Raw genomic sequence first — 21,915 nt, 5'->3', positions numbered from 1 at the left:
TGGATAACAGCGTCTAACGAGTCACATGTAAGTACGGCAAAGTACTTGGTGTGAAAGCGCCTAAAGATACCATTACTTATCTGTACCATGTATCACCTATTATCAGTGGGACTGTTGCCAGGAAGGACTACGCTGTTGACTTATTACTTCCTTTATTGGCGACGGCTGCTGGGTAAGACAAAGACTCAGCCCCTGACAGTAATCAAAGCACAAGTACCTCAGCTATTCCTTTTGATGTCGACATGTTTGTAGAGAGTAAACAGCCAACAGCCTTGAAGCGGCAAACTTGACAAACGACTCCTACAAACTGTGTCATGTTTCCACCTGGGATGAGTAATGCCAACAGTTTTGTGGTCAAGGCTTGTCCGTACGATCGTGGACGTACCTGAACGCGCTTATATTGCAGCAGTGTGCAACCGACAAGGAGAAGCAGGGGCCAGAAACACAATATTGTCAACTGATACGCTTTTAAATCCCCTTGCCCTGCTTGTCAAATCGAGTAAAGAAACGAGTCCTCACTTGGTTTAACTGAAGGGATTAATCGCGCCCCCCCAACTCGATGTTTAAGTCATGAGATGAACAGCCTACTATGGATCGCCAAGACTGTAGATTTTCTGGTGTAATTAGCAGATGTGTGGTCCAGACCTCACAAAGGCCTCTATTGTGTGATTGCATGACTGTAAATCAAGTGTTCTTTGTCACGCCACAGAGTTTGTTCACAGACTTGACCGACATCATCATCAACCCAGCAGATGAATGAGATGTTGTGGCCATTTGCAGCTTTGATAGCAACAGTGTTCCCTATACATCTTATCTGGAAAGTCACAAGGAGAGCAGAGTGGCTTGGAAATAAATGAAATGTTATTTCTTTCCCTTCTCACTGCTGACTGTCATTAAATTAGCTATGCTGCGTATAGCCTAAAGCAAATGGAAAGTTTTGTTTCAATTTTGTTATATTTCCCACAGGAAGCAAAATGTTTGGCTTTTGTCGTAAGGATTTCCTGATTGGACAGAATACTTCATTAGTCTGTGTAGGTCATCAGTTTAAAAGTTTGAAGAGCTTTTTAACCCAGAAGCACGGAAAAAACCAAAGTATCTATGCTCCAGCGGGTTTGTAATCTCAAGGCAATCGTTGTTAAATGCAGTAAATCAGCTTGCAGATCTAAGGTGCCCATCGTTTCTGTAACAAGGCTGTGATCAAGAGGATGTCTGTGTGAAATGATGCCTCCGATCACACTGCATTCTGACTGACACGCACTGCTCATTCTTGACGCTTTGCGATGTTTTCAAGAACCGATCTCCCACTGTTCCCTGTCAGGCTTGAATAATTTGAGGCAAGGGCAACTCTGTATCAGAGGGAATAAGGTGACCCCTACTCCCCTTTAAGCACTTATCTCCTCTGCCAGTTCTGCTTCACTCACTCGTTTGAAATGATAATTGCTCCTTCCTGCGTGGCAAAGCTGACAAGTATTTGCACAAATGTTAAAAGGAGTTTGAATATTCCTATGTGAGTTTGGGATTACTCTTTAAGTGGTCGTATCTCAGATTATAGAGATGTGAGTGTGATTATATAGCATGTTGGGATGGATGTCAAAGCGACACAAGTCCTGTTGCTTACCTGTAGGTAACACAGAGGGAGGAAGAGTCGGAGTTCATCACTGCATTTTAAAGACTGCCTTTGACTCAGAGACAAGGCCGTGATGGGATCATGGAAACGTTGCACGTAGTCTAGTTAACAATTAATACAAACCTGCCTGCTAGGTCAGGGTCATGCAAAGCCAATTAAGGCATGTTCAATGTCCAGCCTTGTACCTGATTATCCTGTGAAAAGGCTGCTCAATGCAAAGTGCTGGAACAGTCAGTCCATGTTGTATTATGAATTATAATACCGTGATTATGAGCGAAGTACAACATCTGCTTTTCAAATTCACATTAAGATTGATTTCTAAGCGTACCTTGATTAACTCATTATTATTTTAAACTAGGATTGTCTAAATGTTGTTGGAGTACATTGGTGAAATGGTTTTCAATCCAATCACACACACGACCCATCTCAGTAACAGCGTCTCTCTTCAGGCAGTCGGGTATAAACAGTGCATTCGTAACATGCACCGTGCATTGGTGTAATATATCACCGTCTTTTGTGAGTTATGCCTCCTTTTTTTGTTGTTGTCTGTGGATGTGTGCTTCTATGTGAGGCAGAGTTCCACTGAGCCCAAGCATTACATTGTATTTTTAACATACATAACACTAAAGTAAAGCGGAACTTCCACTACCTTTCACAAAGATGCTTTTTACTGTATACTGAATAAAACCCAGCAAAACAACATAGTTTACTTCCCTTTTCATCTTTGTATGTCCTGCTAGCCGTTACAGATAAAACTTGTTTCTGGTCTTTGGTGCAGATCTGAATCCAGAAGCAGATCAAAATATTTTATAGCTATCTGTTGCTAAAATAAAATGTGTAGTATTTGCAGCCCTGGCAGAACAATGCCATCACTGAGATATTTCTAGTTTAATAAGTATACTTTTTTTTGTCCGTTACGCTAAAAGAAAACTGATCCCAATCCACTTTTTCCCAAAAGCCGTTTGAACCTCCAGTGAGTGACTCATTTTGGGTCATGGGAAGTGTCTGGCTTATGACCTGAATTGCCTTTAGCTTCGTAGGAAGTTTGATGCCTCTTGAGTAAATTCCCTATTTGTCATAAAGTATTTTCCTGTAATTAGTTATTTGAAAGTCATCACCATTGGGTATTTGAATGCATCAGAGACATACCACAGCAGGATGCATTACAGCCTGTCATCAATACAAAGACGATTCGATGAATTATTAATAATACATGCAGGAAATGTCAGTATCCTCATATTATCACTCTGGGATCACACATGTTAATCAATAATTCAGGAAACGCTGTTGGTTTCAATTCCCAGAGACTCTCGTATTACTGTCAGGATCTAGATGATGTTATTTCCTGGAAATAATGTCCTGTATTGTCTGATTTTCAACTTTCTTGTCGATAAACTAAAAAGCATTATAAAGTGCAATCAAGTTGAGAAATATGTAATTTCATTTTGTAGTAGTTTTTTTAGATATATTTCTTCCTATCTGGATTCATCTTTTTACCAACATACGTATTGCAAAGGATTGGAAAAATACCAAATTGATGTACCATGTTACGATGTATATAGTACCAGCGGCTTGCTATCATATCGGGTAAAACATTAGCATAAAGGAAATGGAACGTTAAATCAATGGCTCTTGATTAGCATAAGATCTGTTTCTTTAGTGCCAATTGTACAAATGTCCCTCTTTTTAGCAGGAAGTTTGCCTTCAGGCATCAGTATCCTGAGTCTTTGGTGCACAGCTGTCCCATATTATTGATGTAAACGTTGGAACGTGCATATAGCTTTTTATTTTATCGCCCGTTAAAGTCTCTTCTGTTGTGTACTGACACAGAGTTCTCGTTTTGTTATACCTGCGGGGTAGGAATGATATTGGCGAAACAATATAAGAAACATTTTGTCTCTGTGGTTTCATTTTGTCTCCATGTGTGTTTTTTCTGTAACTAAAAGGTGAAAGTAGAGGTCAAGCTGCTTTTGCTGACATTCAACCATTAATGTCCTTTTCATTTCTTTACTTATCATGACATATTAAAAAAACATTAAATGTTTACTTTTAGCAATTCATTTCCTGCCGTATATTAATTTGCTTTAAAAAACAAAACTATTTCTGGCTGGAAAGATTTTTTTGTTTGGCCTGTATTGTGTTCAGCTTGATATGCTGATGCTGTCCATATTAAAAACTCCTCGAAGGCCTCTGTGAGAGGATATCCTGGAGATTTGTTTCTGATAGACGTATTACCTGTGCGCCGCTGTACATTCCTAAGAAAGCAATGAGCCATTTAAGCACCGGTATAGACACACTGAAGGTTTTACAGTTTATTTTTAACCTAGTCGTGATTTATTAAGGTGTCTGCGTTTTTGGGGCTGGGAGCAGTCTGCCCAACCCTTCTTTTTTATTCCCCCCTGTCCCATTTCTTGTGGACTGGTTGAGAGGAAGTGTTGTAGACCTACCCATTTTGACACGAAGTACTGTATATAGAGCTATATTTTATAGACTTATAAAAATAACGTTCGACCCCTGACTTGAAGGTTTAGGATTCAAATGTTAAAGGTAAGCTAACAATGTATGAGCGCCTGTTTTGGTTGTACATTATGTAATAATGTATTTTTTCAAATCTTTATTAGATTAACTAAATCGTCTTAAGCTTACATTGCATACAGAGTTAAACAAAGATATAACTGTGAGCATAATATACAGTTTTCTGTTCATTCAGTTGAGAGACGGACCCAGGTCGTGCTATAGTTAGCTAGCTCGTTTGACACCAGGGCTAAAAAGGTGTAAGAGGTTGGTTAGCATCTCTAATAAGACGATGAAAGTTATAACTTTTTCATGTTGTGTCATCTCAGGTTGCTTGCTTATGCTATCCATGTGTAAACCCAGTTTTAGTTTCTAATTTGTTCAGAGTTGTGGGTAATTCCTGTGGGAACTGGCTTTGAGCTAGCTATGGTAGTTGTTGATGATTAGCATGGTGAGAACATCCAAACTCGTATCTGCTTGGTAACAAAAGTAATGTAAATATGAACTATCTACTAATTTATCAAATTTTGCAGAGTTGTAATAACTCGTAACATTTTTCTGGTGACTTGTTCAACACTGCTTCAATATGTAATGTATCATTCAATACAAATTCAGCACTAGAAATACACTTTGAAACAAGTGAAAGGACATATTAACAAGCTAAAATTATTTTATAATAACTATACTTAACATAAAAGATAATTGCTTTTCTAAAATGAACAAACATCTAAGCGTCATTTAATAGCTAAACATTGTAAACATAGATTGTTTTTAGATAAAATGGTTTACCTTCCCCCCCTGCCATCCCCTTGTTTGAATTCAAACCAATCATGCGCTGCGCTCTCAGCTAAGCAGCCAGCGATAAGTGAGAGTTATAATGGCCGACACAGCAAGGAGCCTCTGCCTCGTCAGTCACCTACTGAGTTCTTTTCTGCTCCACATAATAGCACCATAAATCTTCCTGAATAGTAACCTACACCCATGTTGTTTTTAGGGTCAGACGTGGAACAAAAATCAACTCTAGTGTCAGACAAGGACAAATACGAGACCCTAGGAAAACAAACCCGGTGTTTTCTTTTTTATAAATTGGTTGGGAGCAGTTACTGATCTATTTTCAGTTGCAGTCTTTCAAAGTCAACCCTTAAACTTGGCAAAAACACAAAAGTTTCAAATGTGATTGCAGTTGCTCAATTAAATAAGCTTTTAAAGCTCTTTCACTTTGGATTTAGATGTACTCATGATACTGTTAATGGATTGGACGTCGGCCTAATCTAGCCTCATGTCGAGTTCTCTGATAGAGCTCCCATCACAAGGTCCCGCCGCTGATTATCTCCGTAAGTGCTTCAGTCTGTGCCAAAGACCAAGTGAGACACAAGTCACTTTGCAGGGATGAGTTATTGGGATCTGGTTGAGGAGCACAAAACCCCATCGTTTACAAAAAGCTAGCCAAATTGTTAACGTTCATACAGTCAACTTGCCTTGACCTGGCCGTGTGTATGGTCCAAAGTGTCTGTCACATCCTCTCTCACTAAACAGATGCATGTATTAATAGGGAGCCTCTAGGGAGGTTCAAAAGGTTAATGAATCTGTAGCCTTAAGCAATATGGCTCCAGATTCACCCTTCATGGATACAAGAAGCAGCAGACCCTCTCCTAGACCAGCAGATGGGTCCTGTGGCACCGAGGGTCGTGGGTCGCCTGTACTGAAACAGCTCCAGATGAATAGAGCTCTAATACTAGTCTTAACTCAATATTTGCTTCTAATAAGATCACTTTCTTTGGTCAAGTACTTAATAATAATAATAATTGATTACATTTATATAGCGCCTTTCAAGAGACCCAAGGCCGCTTTACACGGTAAACAAACAAACAAACAAAGGGGCAAAATAATAAAGTAAGAAACTCAAATAAAAAAAATTGTAGGAGTGGATGCAGGGGGACTTTGCTGTCAAATTAAGATTGAATGCTTATTAATATTTCATACTTTCTCTTCAGATCTATTCTGCGTTTTTCTTCAGGATGGATTAGGACACTCCATGACTAATTTGACAAACAAGCATGTACTTGTGACATGGTATACAGGGGGAAAAGTAAAGAAAACGGGATACGTGCGTCATTACAGCAGTTTACTTGCCCTTCATGCCCTTGCTAAGCCTTAGATCTGCCTCTGGGGTTGAGGAACAGCCATCTTGTCCTTTCAGGTGCTGGTCTCAGTTATACGAACATTGCAGGCTTCACACCCATGAGTCATCCTGTATTTTGGATTCCCCAGATACCTTTACTTTCCCAGAGTGCTTTAGGGGCCTCTTTATATTGACATAACTCGTATGAGCCAAGTTTTTTGTTTGTTTCAAAGTACTTTGTCACTGTGAGCAGGCACCTGAGAGACGTGTTCAAGTTAAAGAGACTACAGATTCTGTTTTTTTTGTAGACCCTGGGTGATATACCCCAACATTTTCTACTTGGGAGCTTTACTTTGGTTTGTACCAGTAACTTCACAACTGAGCAGCACCAGCCTGTCCTGTTTTCATAATGATCATATCTTTGATATTTGGATAGAACATTCAATTTGGCAAATTATTTGTATACCAATTAGGACCAAATCAATATTATGTTTGCCTTTCATTCAACAAGCTTTTTTTTTTAATCATAGAGAATACAACCCAACTAGAGATTGGTGCTCTGAATCAGTGCGGTTTGAAGATGAAATGTAAAAAAACTTGTAAAATACAATTTTACAAAAACAATTAAAAAAATCACCACAGTTGACAGTTAATTGTATCGTAAGAAAGATATATAAACCTGAGGGCAATGTCTGCACCAGGGGCGGATCTAGAAAAAATATTCATGGGGTGGCAAGAGGGTGGCAGGAGAATTTCAGGGGTGGCGTCCCCTGGCAGAAGTATATGTTGATTTAATCGCAGTCATATCAACAATGTTAACTTGGAAAGCCACAATATTGATATTTTAACTCAATAACATGAGGTGACATTATTGTGGCACATCAGTAAAGCCTTACATATAAATATATAAGGTGGCAGGCGTAATTTAATGAATTTTAACTGAACAATAACTGAATTAGTTGGTTTCACTCTTAGACCAGCAGGGGTACCAAATCTATGCAGACTGCTGCAATAAGTACATTAATTAACTGTCTCATCGATGTTTGTCTGAATGAATATGATAATATTAACAATGATATCATTCCTATCAGCTGTCAATCACTGTTATGATTCACATATTCAGTGTCATCATTATTAAATAAATTATATATATTGGAGGAGTTAGTGATGAATGTTCCTCAAGATGCTTGCTCACCCTCCTTCAAATTTGAAAGACAAGTAATTACTATCATAAATCAAAAGATTCAAAGGAACAGTTCAGCGCCCCACAACTTCATTGCAAACAGTTACAACCTTGACTTTACATCAGAAAGAACAAATATTAAAGAAGTTACTAACTGCATCAATTAGGGTTAAAAAACGTGTATTCAGCTAAAACATATACATCGCTGCAGTTATTATCCAGTGGAAAGCCCTTAACTACTGGCCTAGTTAAATCAGAGTGGTTACTTTCTGTTGGCTGGGCAGTGTAGTTTTACACATCGTCTTATTTGACTTTCTCAAGGCTTGAAACGTTTTTTGGGGGCAGACCCCCACAAAGAAGAAAAATATATTTACACACGTAAGGTCATCATCTTAACAGTTTATTATTCTCATCGACTCATCCGTGAGCAGAGCATCAAGTTGGCATGTCTATAACAGCTGAATGTGGCGATTACCATCTTGATCAGCAAAACGCCTCGCACACGATTCAATGCTGAGTACAGCCAAACTTGACAGGCTCTTCTCTATCATTGTAGACCGCAAACAGTGGCGGCCCCAGAGTATCTGTGTTGGGTAATCTATGGTAGGGCTAACCCATACAGTGGTGGGGCTCAAGTCAGTATTTGCAATGTAATTACATACACGCCCCCCTTGACAGTGAAACGCCACGCGTGAGGTTTAGATTATTTCCCTGTCTCAATCAAAATTGAACTGTATGAAATAAAAAGGCACATTTGTCTTGTAGTAAATAAAAAGGGGGGGCCTGGAGCCAATCCTCCAATTTCCCCACGAGTGAAAGAGTTGATGTGCTGAAAACCCAACCCCTGCAGGGGGGTCTGGGAGATTTTTTGAGATACTAACATAAAACACACATTCTGGTACCCTCTTGAGAAGAAAAATAAAGAAATCTATTACTCCACGGCATATTTTAAAAAATGAATGCCATTTTAGTTTTATGTTACTTTGTTCTGAAAGCTGAACCTGCTGCTCCTCACAGAGAGAAGAGGGAAGAGGCTGTGTGAGGGACTTTACATTGTGGATAAGGGTGGAAAGCCCCCATTGTTCTGTGTGTCAAAATGAAAGACAGCCCACACACCTATCAATCAGCAAACCGTGGGTTCTTATTTCATTACGTGTTGATTCCTATCAACACGTCATGTTGTATCGATGCATATAGAGATGTACTACAGCAAAAGTATTCTCCGTCGGGACTTCCTGCAACAACACCACGCCGTTATCTTGATTCTGATTGGCCAGAAGACATTATCAAAGATGTTCTATTGAGAAGACGATCACTACGTGAAAAAAGTTTTCAAAACCGTTTCTAGTCTTCGGTATTTCGAGACAAGTGGCTACTGAAATCAATCTTACTAACTGCTGTCTGTGCAATATACTCCGCACGAGTTGGCTGACTTTATTTTGCTTACTTTAACATCATTGTTCATGGTGGGGCTAAGGTGGGGCTAAGCCATTTCTTGGTATGGCTGTAGCCTACCCCAGCCATACCCTGACCGCAAATACCTCATTCATTCCGTCTACTTGGATCCGAAATGCTTCTCGTTTTGCGCTGTCCCCCGTTCCAAGGAAATTGCCGCCAATCATATTTCCAAGCTCGCCTGGGGGGGAGGGGTTACAAGGCTCGCGTCTTGTGCTGCATTCACTTGCACATTAGATATTTTCTCTCATAAATGTCAGATGAGCCACAACTTTTCTTTCAAAACAAAGCTGCCAAATGGGGTGGCACTGGTCTGCACTGGAGCCAATGTACTTATTGCACTTGAATGAATGTATTTACGATTTAACGATTATATTTATTTAGTTGTCATGTGGAACGAGTTTAGATTAACTTGTTACAAAAGATTCCATTGGATTGCTTGTGTTTGCTCGTATTTCAAGTGAGGGGTCATTCAAGGCCTTAACACTTTCTGTGAACTTACCCACAACTCATCATTTGTTATCTGGTGTCCATAGTGACCATTTATAACCTCTCGTCTAGACAATATGGCTGTGTGCATGGCGACCACCATCACTTGGGCACCGAAAGTTCAATGCGGTGTTGAGATATTTATGCATGCAATACTGTTCCACAGATTTGGCCATTAAGTGTCCTAATGTATCACAGTGCTAGCTAGCCCCCTAAAAGCACCCCTCTTTTGATTAAACATTGAAAAACCTCTAGAGTTGCAGAAGGATAAGCCCTGAGAACATGGAGACCTGGGGGAGGGGGGTTGGTGACACTTGCTGGGCTGCCATGCTTGTTGTTGCAGTCTCAGCAGGCGTAAAACTGAACAGCCGAGAAGGAAGGAGATATTACACGATCATGAACGGGTGTTTCAGCCTCCCACTCAGCGAGAGTAGCAGCACGAACCAAAGCAGGCTCGTAGGGAAGGAAAGATTGACACGGGCATATTGGTGGTTGAGACCCAGGGGGTGGACAGAGACAAGGTTGTGACAGCAAGGCACAGATGCAGAGATAAAAGGGGAAGTCAGTCAAACTAATCTAATCTATTCGCTTTTGCTAAGGTGAGACAAATGACCCTACACCTACCTACAAAAATGCCAGTTACCCAGTCATTATGCAAGATGGACAGCTTGCTGGTGAACTACAATCTATGTGCTACCACCCATCAATTCAACAAAACATACCATCTGCTACTTTAGCATGTAGTCAGTTTGTAGGTGTGTTAGCCAACTAGCCAAGTTGTAGTCTTTGCAGTGGAAGGTAGCGGAGAGACACACTTGTAAATCCCATTTTTATCCTGCATTTTGTTGATGTATGACCATGTTGTGCAGAAATGGTGTTTCCCAGCAGGGCATTATCTCAGCAGACAACCTGGGGCCACTAACTGAGCCCCCGTTAGTCTTGGATTTATTAGCTACCGTAAATATTTGAATGAGGTCCTGTGGGAGTTGTTGCAGTGATGCAAGCTCTCAACCAGAGACACCATGTGCTCTCTGGTGTTTACTTTCTAAACGTCACCACCTATGTGGGAGCTCAGGGGGAGGCGTCCTGCGCTGTCGGGAAATAAGGAGTAGTGAGTCGAGTTCTATCACAGGAGCAAGCTATGCTGTGTTTACTGACTGCAGCTGTTTCATGTGTATGATCCACACAAATGTTGGTAGATCCACAACTCTGGCCTACAGCTAAATAATAAATAAATACTATTTACATGGTAGAGAAGTTCATTTCCCCATCAGAATAAATGTAGCTCCAACTGTACTTAGTGTTTAGCACTAATTAGCAAATGTTAGCACGTTCACATGTGGTTCTTATCGTAAAACATTACGCTCTTTAAACAACATTTTATCATTGCTATATCATGTTGGTGTATTAACAATTTAACATAAGAATTTAATTTACACAATTTTAAATGGTTTCAACTCACTTTAATTTACTTCTCCAACTTCAAGGTTTGATTCACTCACCGGTTTCATAGCATCTTTTTGGGCCAGAGTAAATAGCTGTGTACAGACAAGAAATCTGTACTAAACAGTTAAATAGACAAAGTAACTAGTTAGTGAATATGGATCATTAAATAGCTTAAAGGTGGGGTATGTAATTTATTTCAGAGACACTTTTTGTTATATTCCATGGAATGCTCTTAACATCCCAATAGCAATGCATATATTAAATGCTTTGATATTCAATAAAAAAAGAAATGTCATCTGTGGAAGCCGTAGTACTGTAAAAAGCACGACCAATCATCTGAGCCGGCCCGGCTAAAGTAACTGGATGGCCTGCCTGCCTGTCAGCCTTCCATCTGTGCACAAACTTATCTCGTGCCCTCATTGGTCATGTGCGCGTTCGTGTGTGTTGGAGGAGGGGCTCTGTAAGGAAGTCTGAAGGAAGAGGCAGATTTTTTTCGGCTGCGTACTTTCAAATTCAAGCGCACTCGAGCTGGCTTCTCCAAAATGACATACCCCACCTTTAAGAGTAACATAGGTTGTGTTGGTGTTGGAGACCAAAAAGGAGAACAAATTGGATGTTTACAGCTGGTTTGTGCTTTCTTCATGTGGCCTAAATATGTGACACTGCTTGTTTAAGAACTATACCAAAACACAATTTTCCAGTTTATTTTAATCATAGAGCTATACAGATTATGTACTGTGTCTTTAGCAAAGAGGGATACAGCAGATGGGAGTAGTACCGTTTTCAAGTGTTCTCCAAGAAAGCCAATCTCCTACTAAATAAAATAAAATCCCATTATACATCTACATGGACCTTATCTGCACACTAACATCGAGGCCAATAAAAGTCAGAGAGCAGATGTGTTCATTGCGCCTCTTTGAGACAAATTACAGAGATGTCTTGGGAGTCTGTTCTTTCATTTATTTCCCCACATAGCCACACAATTAGAGCCAAGCCGCCATATTATCTTCTTAGGGATCTCGCTCATGATTGTTGTTGACAGCGTAATTAAATACAGGGATTAAAAAGGATTCTGACATGTGTTTCATCTCACAGAAAAACTTGATGGGCTGCTGTGCGAGTTGGACGTTTTTGAAAGATTTGTGAAAGACTGTTTGGTTAGCACATGATGTGTGTGTTCGTATTGGCTGGCTGGTGGTCTGAATGGTTTCTGAGTTTTCTTTGGCAGTTTGGTTAAAGGGTAAACAGTTGAAGCCTAAATATTTGTTTTTGTCATCAAAGCTGTAGATGAAGCCATCAGTGTTGCAGGACAGAGATTAAACGAGGATAAAAAAATTTTAACTTTTGATTGCTTGATTTGTTGTTTGCAGTAAATTCAAACCATCCCACAGAACGAACCTCGAACAGCTGTATCAGTTCTTGTGCATTTGTAGGTTATAGCGTCAGAAGTTGGATATGGATCTGTTACTCTAGCTCCATTTCATGCTTTTACATGTTCTCTTGGATCATACATAAAGAAACAACCTCTCTCTCTCTTCTCTCCGCAGATCCAACATTACTTTTACTAAATGGCCAATGGTCGGAGCTTAGTGCGGACCCATCGGAGAGCACTATGAGAAGATGACAACAAGCAGGATTTAATCCAGAAAGGATTCCTTATCTCTGTGCTAAGAGTCTACTAACTGAGTGTAAGGACCACTGGGAGTACAAGAATCAAGTCAAGGACACGCTTACTCCTCCTCAGCCTGCAGGAAGATGGGAGTGAGAGAATAAAGCTCTGTGGAGTCAAGAGGAGCTTAATGAATTCTAAGGAATCTTAAAAACAGAGGATCAGGCAACCATGTGGACACTAGCTGCGACTGTCCACTGTCTCCTGGCTGCTGCGATGCTATTGGCTAGCTGCCTCCAATCGCTGATGGCCACTGAGGACGACGTCACACCGCGCATCAGTTTCTCCTACAGTAAGTTTGAATAATTATTAACCATTTTTATATTTGTTGTTATTATCGCCCACTAACAAGCCCCTCCCCTGAACACTATTGTCCGACTACAGCTTCAAGGCATTGCAGGTTTGTCATGCTTAGGTTTTCTTAATGTGGTGAAAAGAATTGCGTAGTAAGAGTGATATCTTTTTTATAGTTTGGAGGAAGATTTCTTTATTTATCCTTTAAAAAATATATGTGAAGACTGGAATTAAGATTGGATTATTCGGCTCGAATGTAAGATTCCCAGCCCATCTAACGAGCCAGCTAGTTAAACAAATATCAGTCTGAACTTATAGTTATTGTTCAATGTTCAAGAACTAAGCTCCACACTGCAAACAAAGCGTTTTTATTTCCATATCCTCAAATGGTGAAGGTGCTGACTTTTTGATTACAAAGTGAAACTTTCCCCTCATTTGAACACAATTTAATGAACAAATGCATCAATTGCATATGTATGACCCTGTCTGGGGTTGTTCTCTAAAAGACCTGTACACCTTATTGGTCTTATTTCCAACCATCTCATTAAAGCTAACGTAACGTCATCCTAATACGCTTGTCAACAACGCTGAGAACATGCCATCCATCAAAATTGCTGTTAAAATTAGGTAGCCTCATTTTGTCTATCTGTACATGCAGCACTTACTTAAGGCGGCTGGGTTTAACAGTCTGTCACTCCACATTAAATAACAACATTTAGGCCGATGGTGAAAAAAAAGACAACAACCACAGCTTTAACACATTTGCATGGAAGCACCCTCTGACGTAGACCACAGGTGCCTTCAGGCTCACATGTACGCGTGCCAACTTGAAGAAATAACAAACTTACAACACAATTATAAGTTTGTGCCCTGAAGGTGTCTTTAAATATTAAAGTAGCTGTCACTACGCATGGAATTCACTGTGTGTTTGTTTTTTTACCCCGAGCTATGACACATTATTGGGGTGAAATATGCATGGCCTGGGTGAAGTAAACAATTTGGGGCCCTTTGCGTATTCTTAGACTGCCTTCATGCTTTCAAAAGCATTCATATTTCCCAAATGTTTGACTAGCAATTGAACTTGTGTTGCACAACTAGATGCAACAAGTTATCCCACAAATATAAACCTAATGTCTCTCCTGGCAACTCCACTGATTGACTGGAGGACCTTTTTTCACCTGACTTCATCATTGCATGTAATTACTCGCTGCAGCACTCCTGATATTATAATGACTGTGGATTAGGCTTCTCTAAGATAAAACATTGTGCTGTTTTCACTATTTGCTCAGCTAACAGCTTTTTCGTAATTGATTGATGCATTATGGGAGCTTATGACAAATGAGGGGGAAAAGGTTCCTGTTTGGATGCGGCGCACAGTGGAACATTGACTGGGAAAACTTAACACCTATTTTTTTTACCATCCTTCATTGCAGCTTTTAGAAAAGGACAGTTCACGAATTGATTTTTAAATGAGCTCCGTGGCTCCTACAAGATATCTTTATCCTGTCTTGACTTTGTGTTTGCTACACTGCTCATACAAGAGAATGTGCCGATCCAGCAGCAACCAAAGTACAGGCTTACACGGATGAAGGCGTGCGTCAGCTCCTGTAAACACTACCTGTCTGAATTTGAAGTTCCTCCCACTCCTGGAAACAACAATCTGATGCATGTTTTTTTCCCCTCCTCAGCTAACTCACTGAGACATCAAGCAGTTATACACATCTCAAATTGCCATCGCTCATACCCAAAAAACAACCTTTCAAATACTTGAGCCTTTTAACTTGTCTCTCAAAGAGCTAAATGGATTAAATTGGCCCAAGGCTGGTTCCTAGCAACTGAGTGTTTTGCAAACCACTGATGTTTCTTTTTTCTTTTCTTTTCTTTGCTCCATTCAGCAGTCATAATCTAAATGTCATGTATTTTGACGGCGGCAGTTTGAGATTCTCTCAACTGGAGAGCATAAGTGGTATAGTGTGAGACTTGCTTTTTCAGCTGATAAAACAGTGTAGAAAATCGTATATTTAAACGTCACTGGCGCTGATTGTAACCTAATTACTAAGGGTATAGCTTTACATAAACCGGGTGTGCAGAATCACTGACATGCTTAACGTAGCCTCAATTCAACTCGCACCATTGAAGCAACACGTGTAAAGCGGGTCGCTGTTTTAAACATCCAGTGTGGTTTGTATAGTCTGTAAGAAAAGGGCGACCTGGCTGTTTTCTCTCTCGAGAGGACCCTTGCCTCAACATGGCCTGTTTCCTGGAAAGGCGTCCTTTTTCCTTTTGTCCTCCTTCCCTCTCCTCCTGCTCCTTCCTTCTCTCCTAATGAGCAGGCTAATCCCTCATGTGTAGTGAGTGGAGGTTTTTGTGGTTGCTGCAGTGGGAGAGCCTTGCCTGTTTTTCATTATGGCTCTTGTGCAGAGAGACGGCACAAAGGATCATGGGACTTAAAGCAGCAAGCATCGGTTAGGCATGCGGCATGTATCGCTGTTGCTTATCAAAAACTTTTCGGGCAGGAGGTTACTGTCTTTCTCCAGATATGAGTGGAGGAGATGATTTATTTTTCCTCTCTTCTTTTTCTTTCCCTTGGAACGAGAGGGAGACATTCAAGCTCTGCACTTATTAAGAACAGTTTACATTAATGAGCTGGTTGGCAGCCTCCGTGATTCCTCTCTTTTTCTTTTTAGCACATGAACTGTATTGTATGTCGCCCTGATTCTGGTCCCTCTTAAATCAATAGTTTGACATTTTGGGAAATATGATTATTTGCATTCATGCCAAAAGTAAGATGAGATGATAGATACCACTCTGATGTCTTTGTGTTAAATATGAAACCACAGACAGCAGCTTAGTTTAGAATTAAGACTAGCTGTAGATTTAGATTTACCATACAGACATGAGAGCGTGTTTCCCAAGTATTCCTTTATTAATCAGCTACATTTACTCCAGTGTTGTTTAGATATATAGTTCCTCTGATACATTATAAATCACCCTATGTTATGTATTCCTCTAATCAGGTGTCTGTGTGTATTTTGGGGTATAGATAACCTTTTTAATATCCTTTATTTGCTGCATGCCTTTTTTTCTTCCATCAAACTGGGTGGATTTAGAACAATCGGCATTAATAATCCCTTCGATTCATTAATAACTTACTCTGATTTCAATCATATTTAATTAACAGTTGTATAATAATTAACATAGTTAACTGGAAGAGAAAAGGCATTGTACACAACAAAGCCTGATTTCAAACCTACAGTATAACAATAGACTTCCTCTGTCAGTCAGTATCAACACGGTATGTCTGTAATGAACTGAAGGTATAACAAAGGAAATATCCAGACAAGAGGTCGCAGTACTCTCATACTGGATGCGGGCAAAGAAGCAAACCAACGCCCCTTTTTTCGGCATAGCTACCCAGCATGCTGTGTATGCTCCGTGGAGCCTGTGTCCTTTCTCGTTTACGTTTGGTTCATGTTTGGAGAATATTGTGCGCTTTCTCTCATGCATGCTAATCCGGTGACCTTGGCAGTGTGTGGGTTTGCAGTGCAGAAACAGAGGAGGGGCAGCCAGAGGAGGGGGGTCAGTCAAAATGCTCGTGACATGCTCCGATGCCCACCTAAAACCCTGCAGAGGACACGCCCCCTGATCCTGAAAGAAAGGCGGTCTGTGGCTTCCAGCAGAGGTGGCACTCACAAGTGCCTGCATGTAATGCCATAACAGGCGCAACAATAGAGCATAATTACAACACATCATTTCCATCTGTTTCAGAAGCTTTAATGGCTTCATCACTTGCACGCTCCAGGGAATGTACAGAAAAGTTCAGTCTTCGCAGATTTCCGTCAGGAGCATTTGATTTGAAGACAATGGCGAGCAGCGAGGAGTAACAGTGTACCGTTAATGAGGATAGGCAGAGAGGAATGTGAGGTTAAAAGAGTCATGATGTGTTTTATATTGGATTGCTGGGACGCAGTGTAGATTTCTTGCAAGACTAAAACATGGTTTGTTTTATCCCTAACCTCTGCATCACTGATTTTCATAGTTGTACAGTTACTGTGACACCAAAACTCACCATTTTACGATGTAACTTTTCATTGTGAGATGAGGCATGCAGGATTTATATGGATTCTGGGCTGCTCGCTGTAAATCATTCTAGACAAGTCACACAACATAACATGTTGCTATATGACACACAAAAACAAATGCTTTTTGTCACATTTCAGTGTCCACTTTGCGGTCAACAAAGCATCTTCTTTTTGGTATATAACTCAGCATAAAGAAGCCTTGAAGCCGAAATCTGGACGGATTGGATAGCTATACAATCTTAAGCTAAGGATCATTAGGGTAAATAAACCCTAATGGCAATTCAAAATGGTTGAAATGTAATAATTTGAACCATTTCCTGTGGTGGACAAAGCTGTAACTTCTTTGTCAAACATTAATTTTCTTTGTATTGAAAAAGTAATAATTCAGGACTAAGGAGAATTACAAGCTGGCTAATATTAAAGGTAGGTAGGTAAGAAAGGAGAAACCAGATCGAGTGCGCTAGAATTTGAAAATACATAACCGGAAAAAATCGGCCCCTTCCTTCAGACTTCCTTACAGAGCCCCTCCTCCAACACACACGAACGCGCACATGACCAATGAGGGCACGAGATAAGTTTGTGCACGAGATGGAAGGCTGACAGGCAGGTAGGCCGTCCAGTTATTTTAGCCGGGCCGGCTCAGATGATTGGCTGTGCTTTTTACAGCTCCACGGCTTCCTCAGATGACATTTTTTAAATGTATTTATTGTAAAAGCACTTAATGTATTCATTGCTATCGGGATGTTAAGAGCATTCCATGGAATATAACAAAAAGTGTATCTGAAGTGAATAACCTACCCCACCTTTAAGTTTTATTTATCCAATTTTTCTGTCAGAATAATGACAAGAAACTACATTATATGGTATTGTTTGTAAAAACGAATTTGCATCAAAATAAAACATAATATTGTATTGCCATTGCCAATATATTACACCATTACAAACACCAGTGCTCTTTAAAAATAATCATGTGCTCAGGAAACACTTCAGGTTTTCACATCTGAGTTGAGGCAGAACTGAAATGGTTAAACGCAGTCGTCTCATGTATCTTTCATTAAAAGTCAGAACTTTCCTGATTCAGTTCCAGTATGTTAATGCACTCCACATGCCTCTTATTCCTACTTTTGGCTGTATGTAAAAAGAGAGAGAGAGAGGTACGTGTCCCCGTGAGGCCCGGCTGAATATACGGTAGGTTATATAGACCCAGCTGAAGGATCCTGTTACACTGTCCCACTTTATACAAATCCTACCTGTCAGATTTTCTTTATTTAATGTTTATTTTATTTGACTTGTTCATTTATGAGAACTGTTCGGTGTACCATGCAGGTGCCATGTATTCCTGATAGGGAGCGTTGTCCTTATCAATATGAATGACACCTGTTGCAGGGATACAGTCGAATTGTTTTCAAACTATGTCAGGGCAGAGAGACCCCTGAGAGACACCATCTGGAGGCTAACAGTGCAGGTGTGAAGGTAATAGATATGACTTGTGTGTGTGTGTGTGTGTGTGTGTGTGTGTGTGTGTGTGTGTGTGTGTGTGTGTGTGTGTGTGTGTGTGTGTGTGTGTGTGTGTGTGTGTGTGTGTGTGTGTGTGTGTGTGTGTGTGTGTGTGTGTGTGTGTGTGTGTGTGTGTGTGTGTGTGTGTGTGTGTGTATTAATTTACTTCGTGGTAGATGAGTGGAGAGCAGGAGACTCTGCCTGCTCTTCTCATCAAGGGTCTCTACACACACACACACACACACACACACACACACACACACACACACACACACACACACACACACACAGGACAGAGGGATGTGTCTGCTGCATGCTGTGGTATCACTTAAAGGCCTCCAACACATGCAGGTCCAGAGTGAGAGCACTTAGTAACTGCACACAGCTCAAGAGGTGCCTTGACATTTGTGCATACTAGAAAACAGCAGAGTGGTTCGCGGGCATGTGTGAGCCAGCTGGATGTGAATGTTTGCAGCACCAACAGAAAAGCCTTTCTACTTTTCCTCAAAGTCTTGTTGGCTGAGTCATATCATGTTGTTCATCAAGCCAAACTATCTTGGAGTTGTTGTTTGTGTGTGTGTGTAAGGATCTAAGTAACAAGATAAAGAAAACACTGGAATCAGTAAGAGGTGGATTAGGATGTTGAGAAAATCATAAGCTTCCCAAATTGCTCCATTAAAGTCAGCATTTGTTAGATTTGGTTAATGCTGGAGCAAACACTCTGCGTGGGCTTTGACAGAAACACAACTGCTCTTATACACTTTCCTAGATGCATCTCTGACGATTGATCGTAGTCAGGGAAACGCGTGGCGTTCTTGTGGCTGATCCTCAATCAGAACAATCTGTGTAGGATATGTTGAGTTTAGCAGTCACTTAATACAGCTTTGTCATGTCGGTGTTGCACATTTTAAACCCTGGATTGCACACATACATTTCCTCTGGATCCCTCCTGCGTGTGAATGCAATTTGAATCCAACGTGGTAATGGGGGATCCTGCCACACACAATGAAAACTATTTAGAGGTATTGAATGGATTTGGCTAAGAGAAAGGGACTATAAAATGGGTTTGTGTTCACGGAATGAATTTTTAACCTAAACCCTATTAACACAATAATTGGATTGATAGTTTTTGTTAGTAAAGGCAACAATTAATGCCTTTTTTAATACTTTTTAGAAGCCAAGAAACACAAAATCTCCTTCTCTCCGTATCATAATCCTGTGACATCCACTGTCTTTAGGGAGAGGGTAGTGGGAGGATGGAGAGAACAAGAGGTTGAAGAAGCATCCCACACATGACAAGCACAGGCATGTCTATTTGGTGTGAGACAACTATGTCTCCCTCTGTGTGCTTCGGCCTGTGTTTGAATAACCACATAGTGAGTGTCTCTCTCTGTCTCACCAAGCTAATAGCAAGGATTTTCTGAGCTCTCAGCCGCGATACACCACTGTGCCGCCATCGCTCCACTGCTCTGAGTGTTGGGTGGGTGCCTGCCAATCCAGAGTGCATCAGGATGACACTTAAGAGCCAATAATTACAGAGCAGGGCATTATGTCAGCGCTCATTGTTCTTTGCTTTTAGAGGTATGCAGCATTTAATAGACCAGCATCACCCTACACCCTTTCTTCAGAGGGTAGCTGGTGCATTTTCCACTTTGTTTAAGGGTTGTACAGTACACACAAATGTTCCGCGTTACCATCAAACATTCGGTCATTTCATGGCCCTGATTTTGAGCCTGCACATGTGGCACCATTTACACCTTTTTGCTGCGTAATCCTCTCCACACAGCAAACACTGGACGTGCACACTGTCAGGCTCTGGTTATTATCTGCAAGGTGCAGCTGTCTCTCAGCACGATGGGTACACACTCACACCCAAGTACGAACACAGTACACAGCATATAGAGTACACACAGAATTGCAGCACAGCCACATCATCATTCCCGGTGATAACAAACGACACATCTGTGAGCCTTATTGCCTGGCTCTACAGATACAGCGCACTCGTTCTCAGACTGATTCAGTGCTGTCAGCTTTTATTTGCAGTCCAGTAAAGTGTGATTTTCTCTGCTCTACTTTCTCCACATCTCTGTTTGTATCGGGTTTTATAGATGTGTACACACTGTATTATACTTTGCTTACTCTTTCAAATTTAAAATAATCTACTCGTGTATCCCAAAGTATTGCTTTCAAAAATACATATTTTTTCCTCTTATTTTTCCAAGAACTATTGAGAAGAATCTGAATAGTTTTAGCTTTAGTTGTATTTTGATTGAGATATATAACTATAACTCACAAAAACTCACCTCTTCAATCTGGCTTTTAAAGTGTGAACGTTTTTGTATTATTTGACTTTAACTTTAACTATGTATCTTTTTTTGTTCTTTTCTTTTCACTATATCTGTAAAGCGTCTTTGAGCACCTGTAAAAGCGCTAACAAAATAATTATATTATTATTATTATTATTATTATTATATACTGTAGAGATGTCTACTTTTGCTTAAATATAAAGAAACTAGATGTTACTTGCTTGTGGTGCTTAAAACGGCAAACATATTGATAGCAGATTCATAACAGCAATGTCTCTTTCCAGAAATTATGAACCGGTCTCTTAAAATAGTCCTTGTTGTAAGTAGGACATTTTCATTTCTACCAAACTACATCAAATACAAAACTGTGCACAAACCGGTGAACCATTTTAAGAGGTTTAGTGTCCCTTTTGAAGAAGGAAAGTAAACATTTAAAGTTTCTCCTCTAACCCAGTTTGTCCGCCCATCAGGGGTGTGTGTCCTCTAACTGCAGACAAACAGTGTTCCTGTGCTGACTTGGCTTGCATACTATAGCAGCTCCTGTTGCCAGTAGTCACCGGCGATTGAATAACCATCACTCTGCCCAAATATCACGAGGATCAGTACTGCGATGACCTTGAGGCGACTCCCTGTGCCGCTATCAGCTCTATTGTCAAATCACGTCAAACAGAGAGCCTTGAAGCTGAGCGCTGTTGTGTGGCTTCGCCTTGCAGAGGGCAGAGATGGATCGTTTTTATTTTGTTTGGATAAATGTGTGTCGTGAATGTAAGATAAGCAGAGCTTGGTGTGAGATGAATATCAGCTCGGCTCTCTTCTCCTTTGGGTTTTCTCTGCCTGACTGCAAGCAAACCCCTTTGTCCCCGTTGCCCCCTTGCCTTGTGACTTGGCTCACGCTGCTTTAGTAAATCTGGGGCATGTTTACAGTCGGGCTTTTGGGAGTGTCTTGGCAGGCGAACTGTATACCTACCAGGCAGCCAATCAATCGCCCCGCCCTTAGAGTACTATTAAACTTTAGAAAAATGGGATGATGCTGCTCAGTTTCCTCTGAAATATGACGCCTGTCAAAGTGCGGACATGTCTTTTTACTTCTCACTCTGTCTGCAGGCTGGCACCCTGTGATGATATCTTAGTTACCTCAATGGGGAGCAGGCACACGCTGAACACTGTGATGTGAATGAAGCGATTCAGAGGGAGTCTTAATTGATGTCTCTGTTCTATTTTGGAGGTCTGG

At 40.6% G+C, this 21,915-nt stretch overlaps 1 protein-coding gene across 5 annotated transcripts in view; it reads left to right on the top strand.

Moving 5' to 3' along the window:
* The window catches only part of LOC307028199 (semaphorin-4B-like), a 61,007-nt gene that overhangs the window by 12,875 nt on the left and 26,217 nt on the right, over positions 1-21,915 (top strand). For 3 of the 5 annotated variants that reach the window (XM_079663012.1, XM_079663011.1, XM_079663015.1), the window contains exon 2: positions 12,384-12,797. In XM_079663012.1, the coding sequence (XP_079519138.1) occupies positions 12,677-12,797 (121 nt within the window). In that variant the 5' untranslated portion in view covers positions 12,384-12,676. Of the gene's footprint in view, positions 1-9,905; positions 9,990-11,347; positions 11,463-12,383; positions 12,798-21,915 lie in introns of those variants that run through there. The other 2 variants (XM_079663014.1, XM_079663013.1) reach the window with 2 other exon arrangements.

Source organism: Notothenia rossii (genome assembly GCF_949606895.1).
Source record: "Notothenia rossii genome assembly, chromosome: 2".
In the NCBI taxonomy this organism is placed as follows: domain Eukaryota; kingdom Metazoa; phylum Chordata; class Actinopteri; order Perciformes; family Nototheniidae; genus Notothenia; species Notothenia rossii.
The sequence above is the reverse complement of the archived record's forward strand: the minus strand, read 5'-3'. Positions and strand labels throughout refer to the sequence as shown.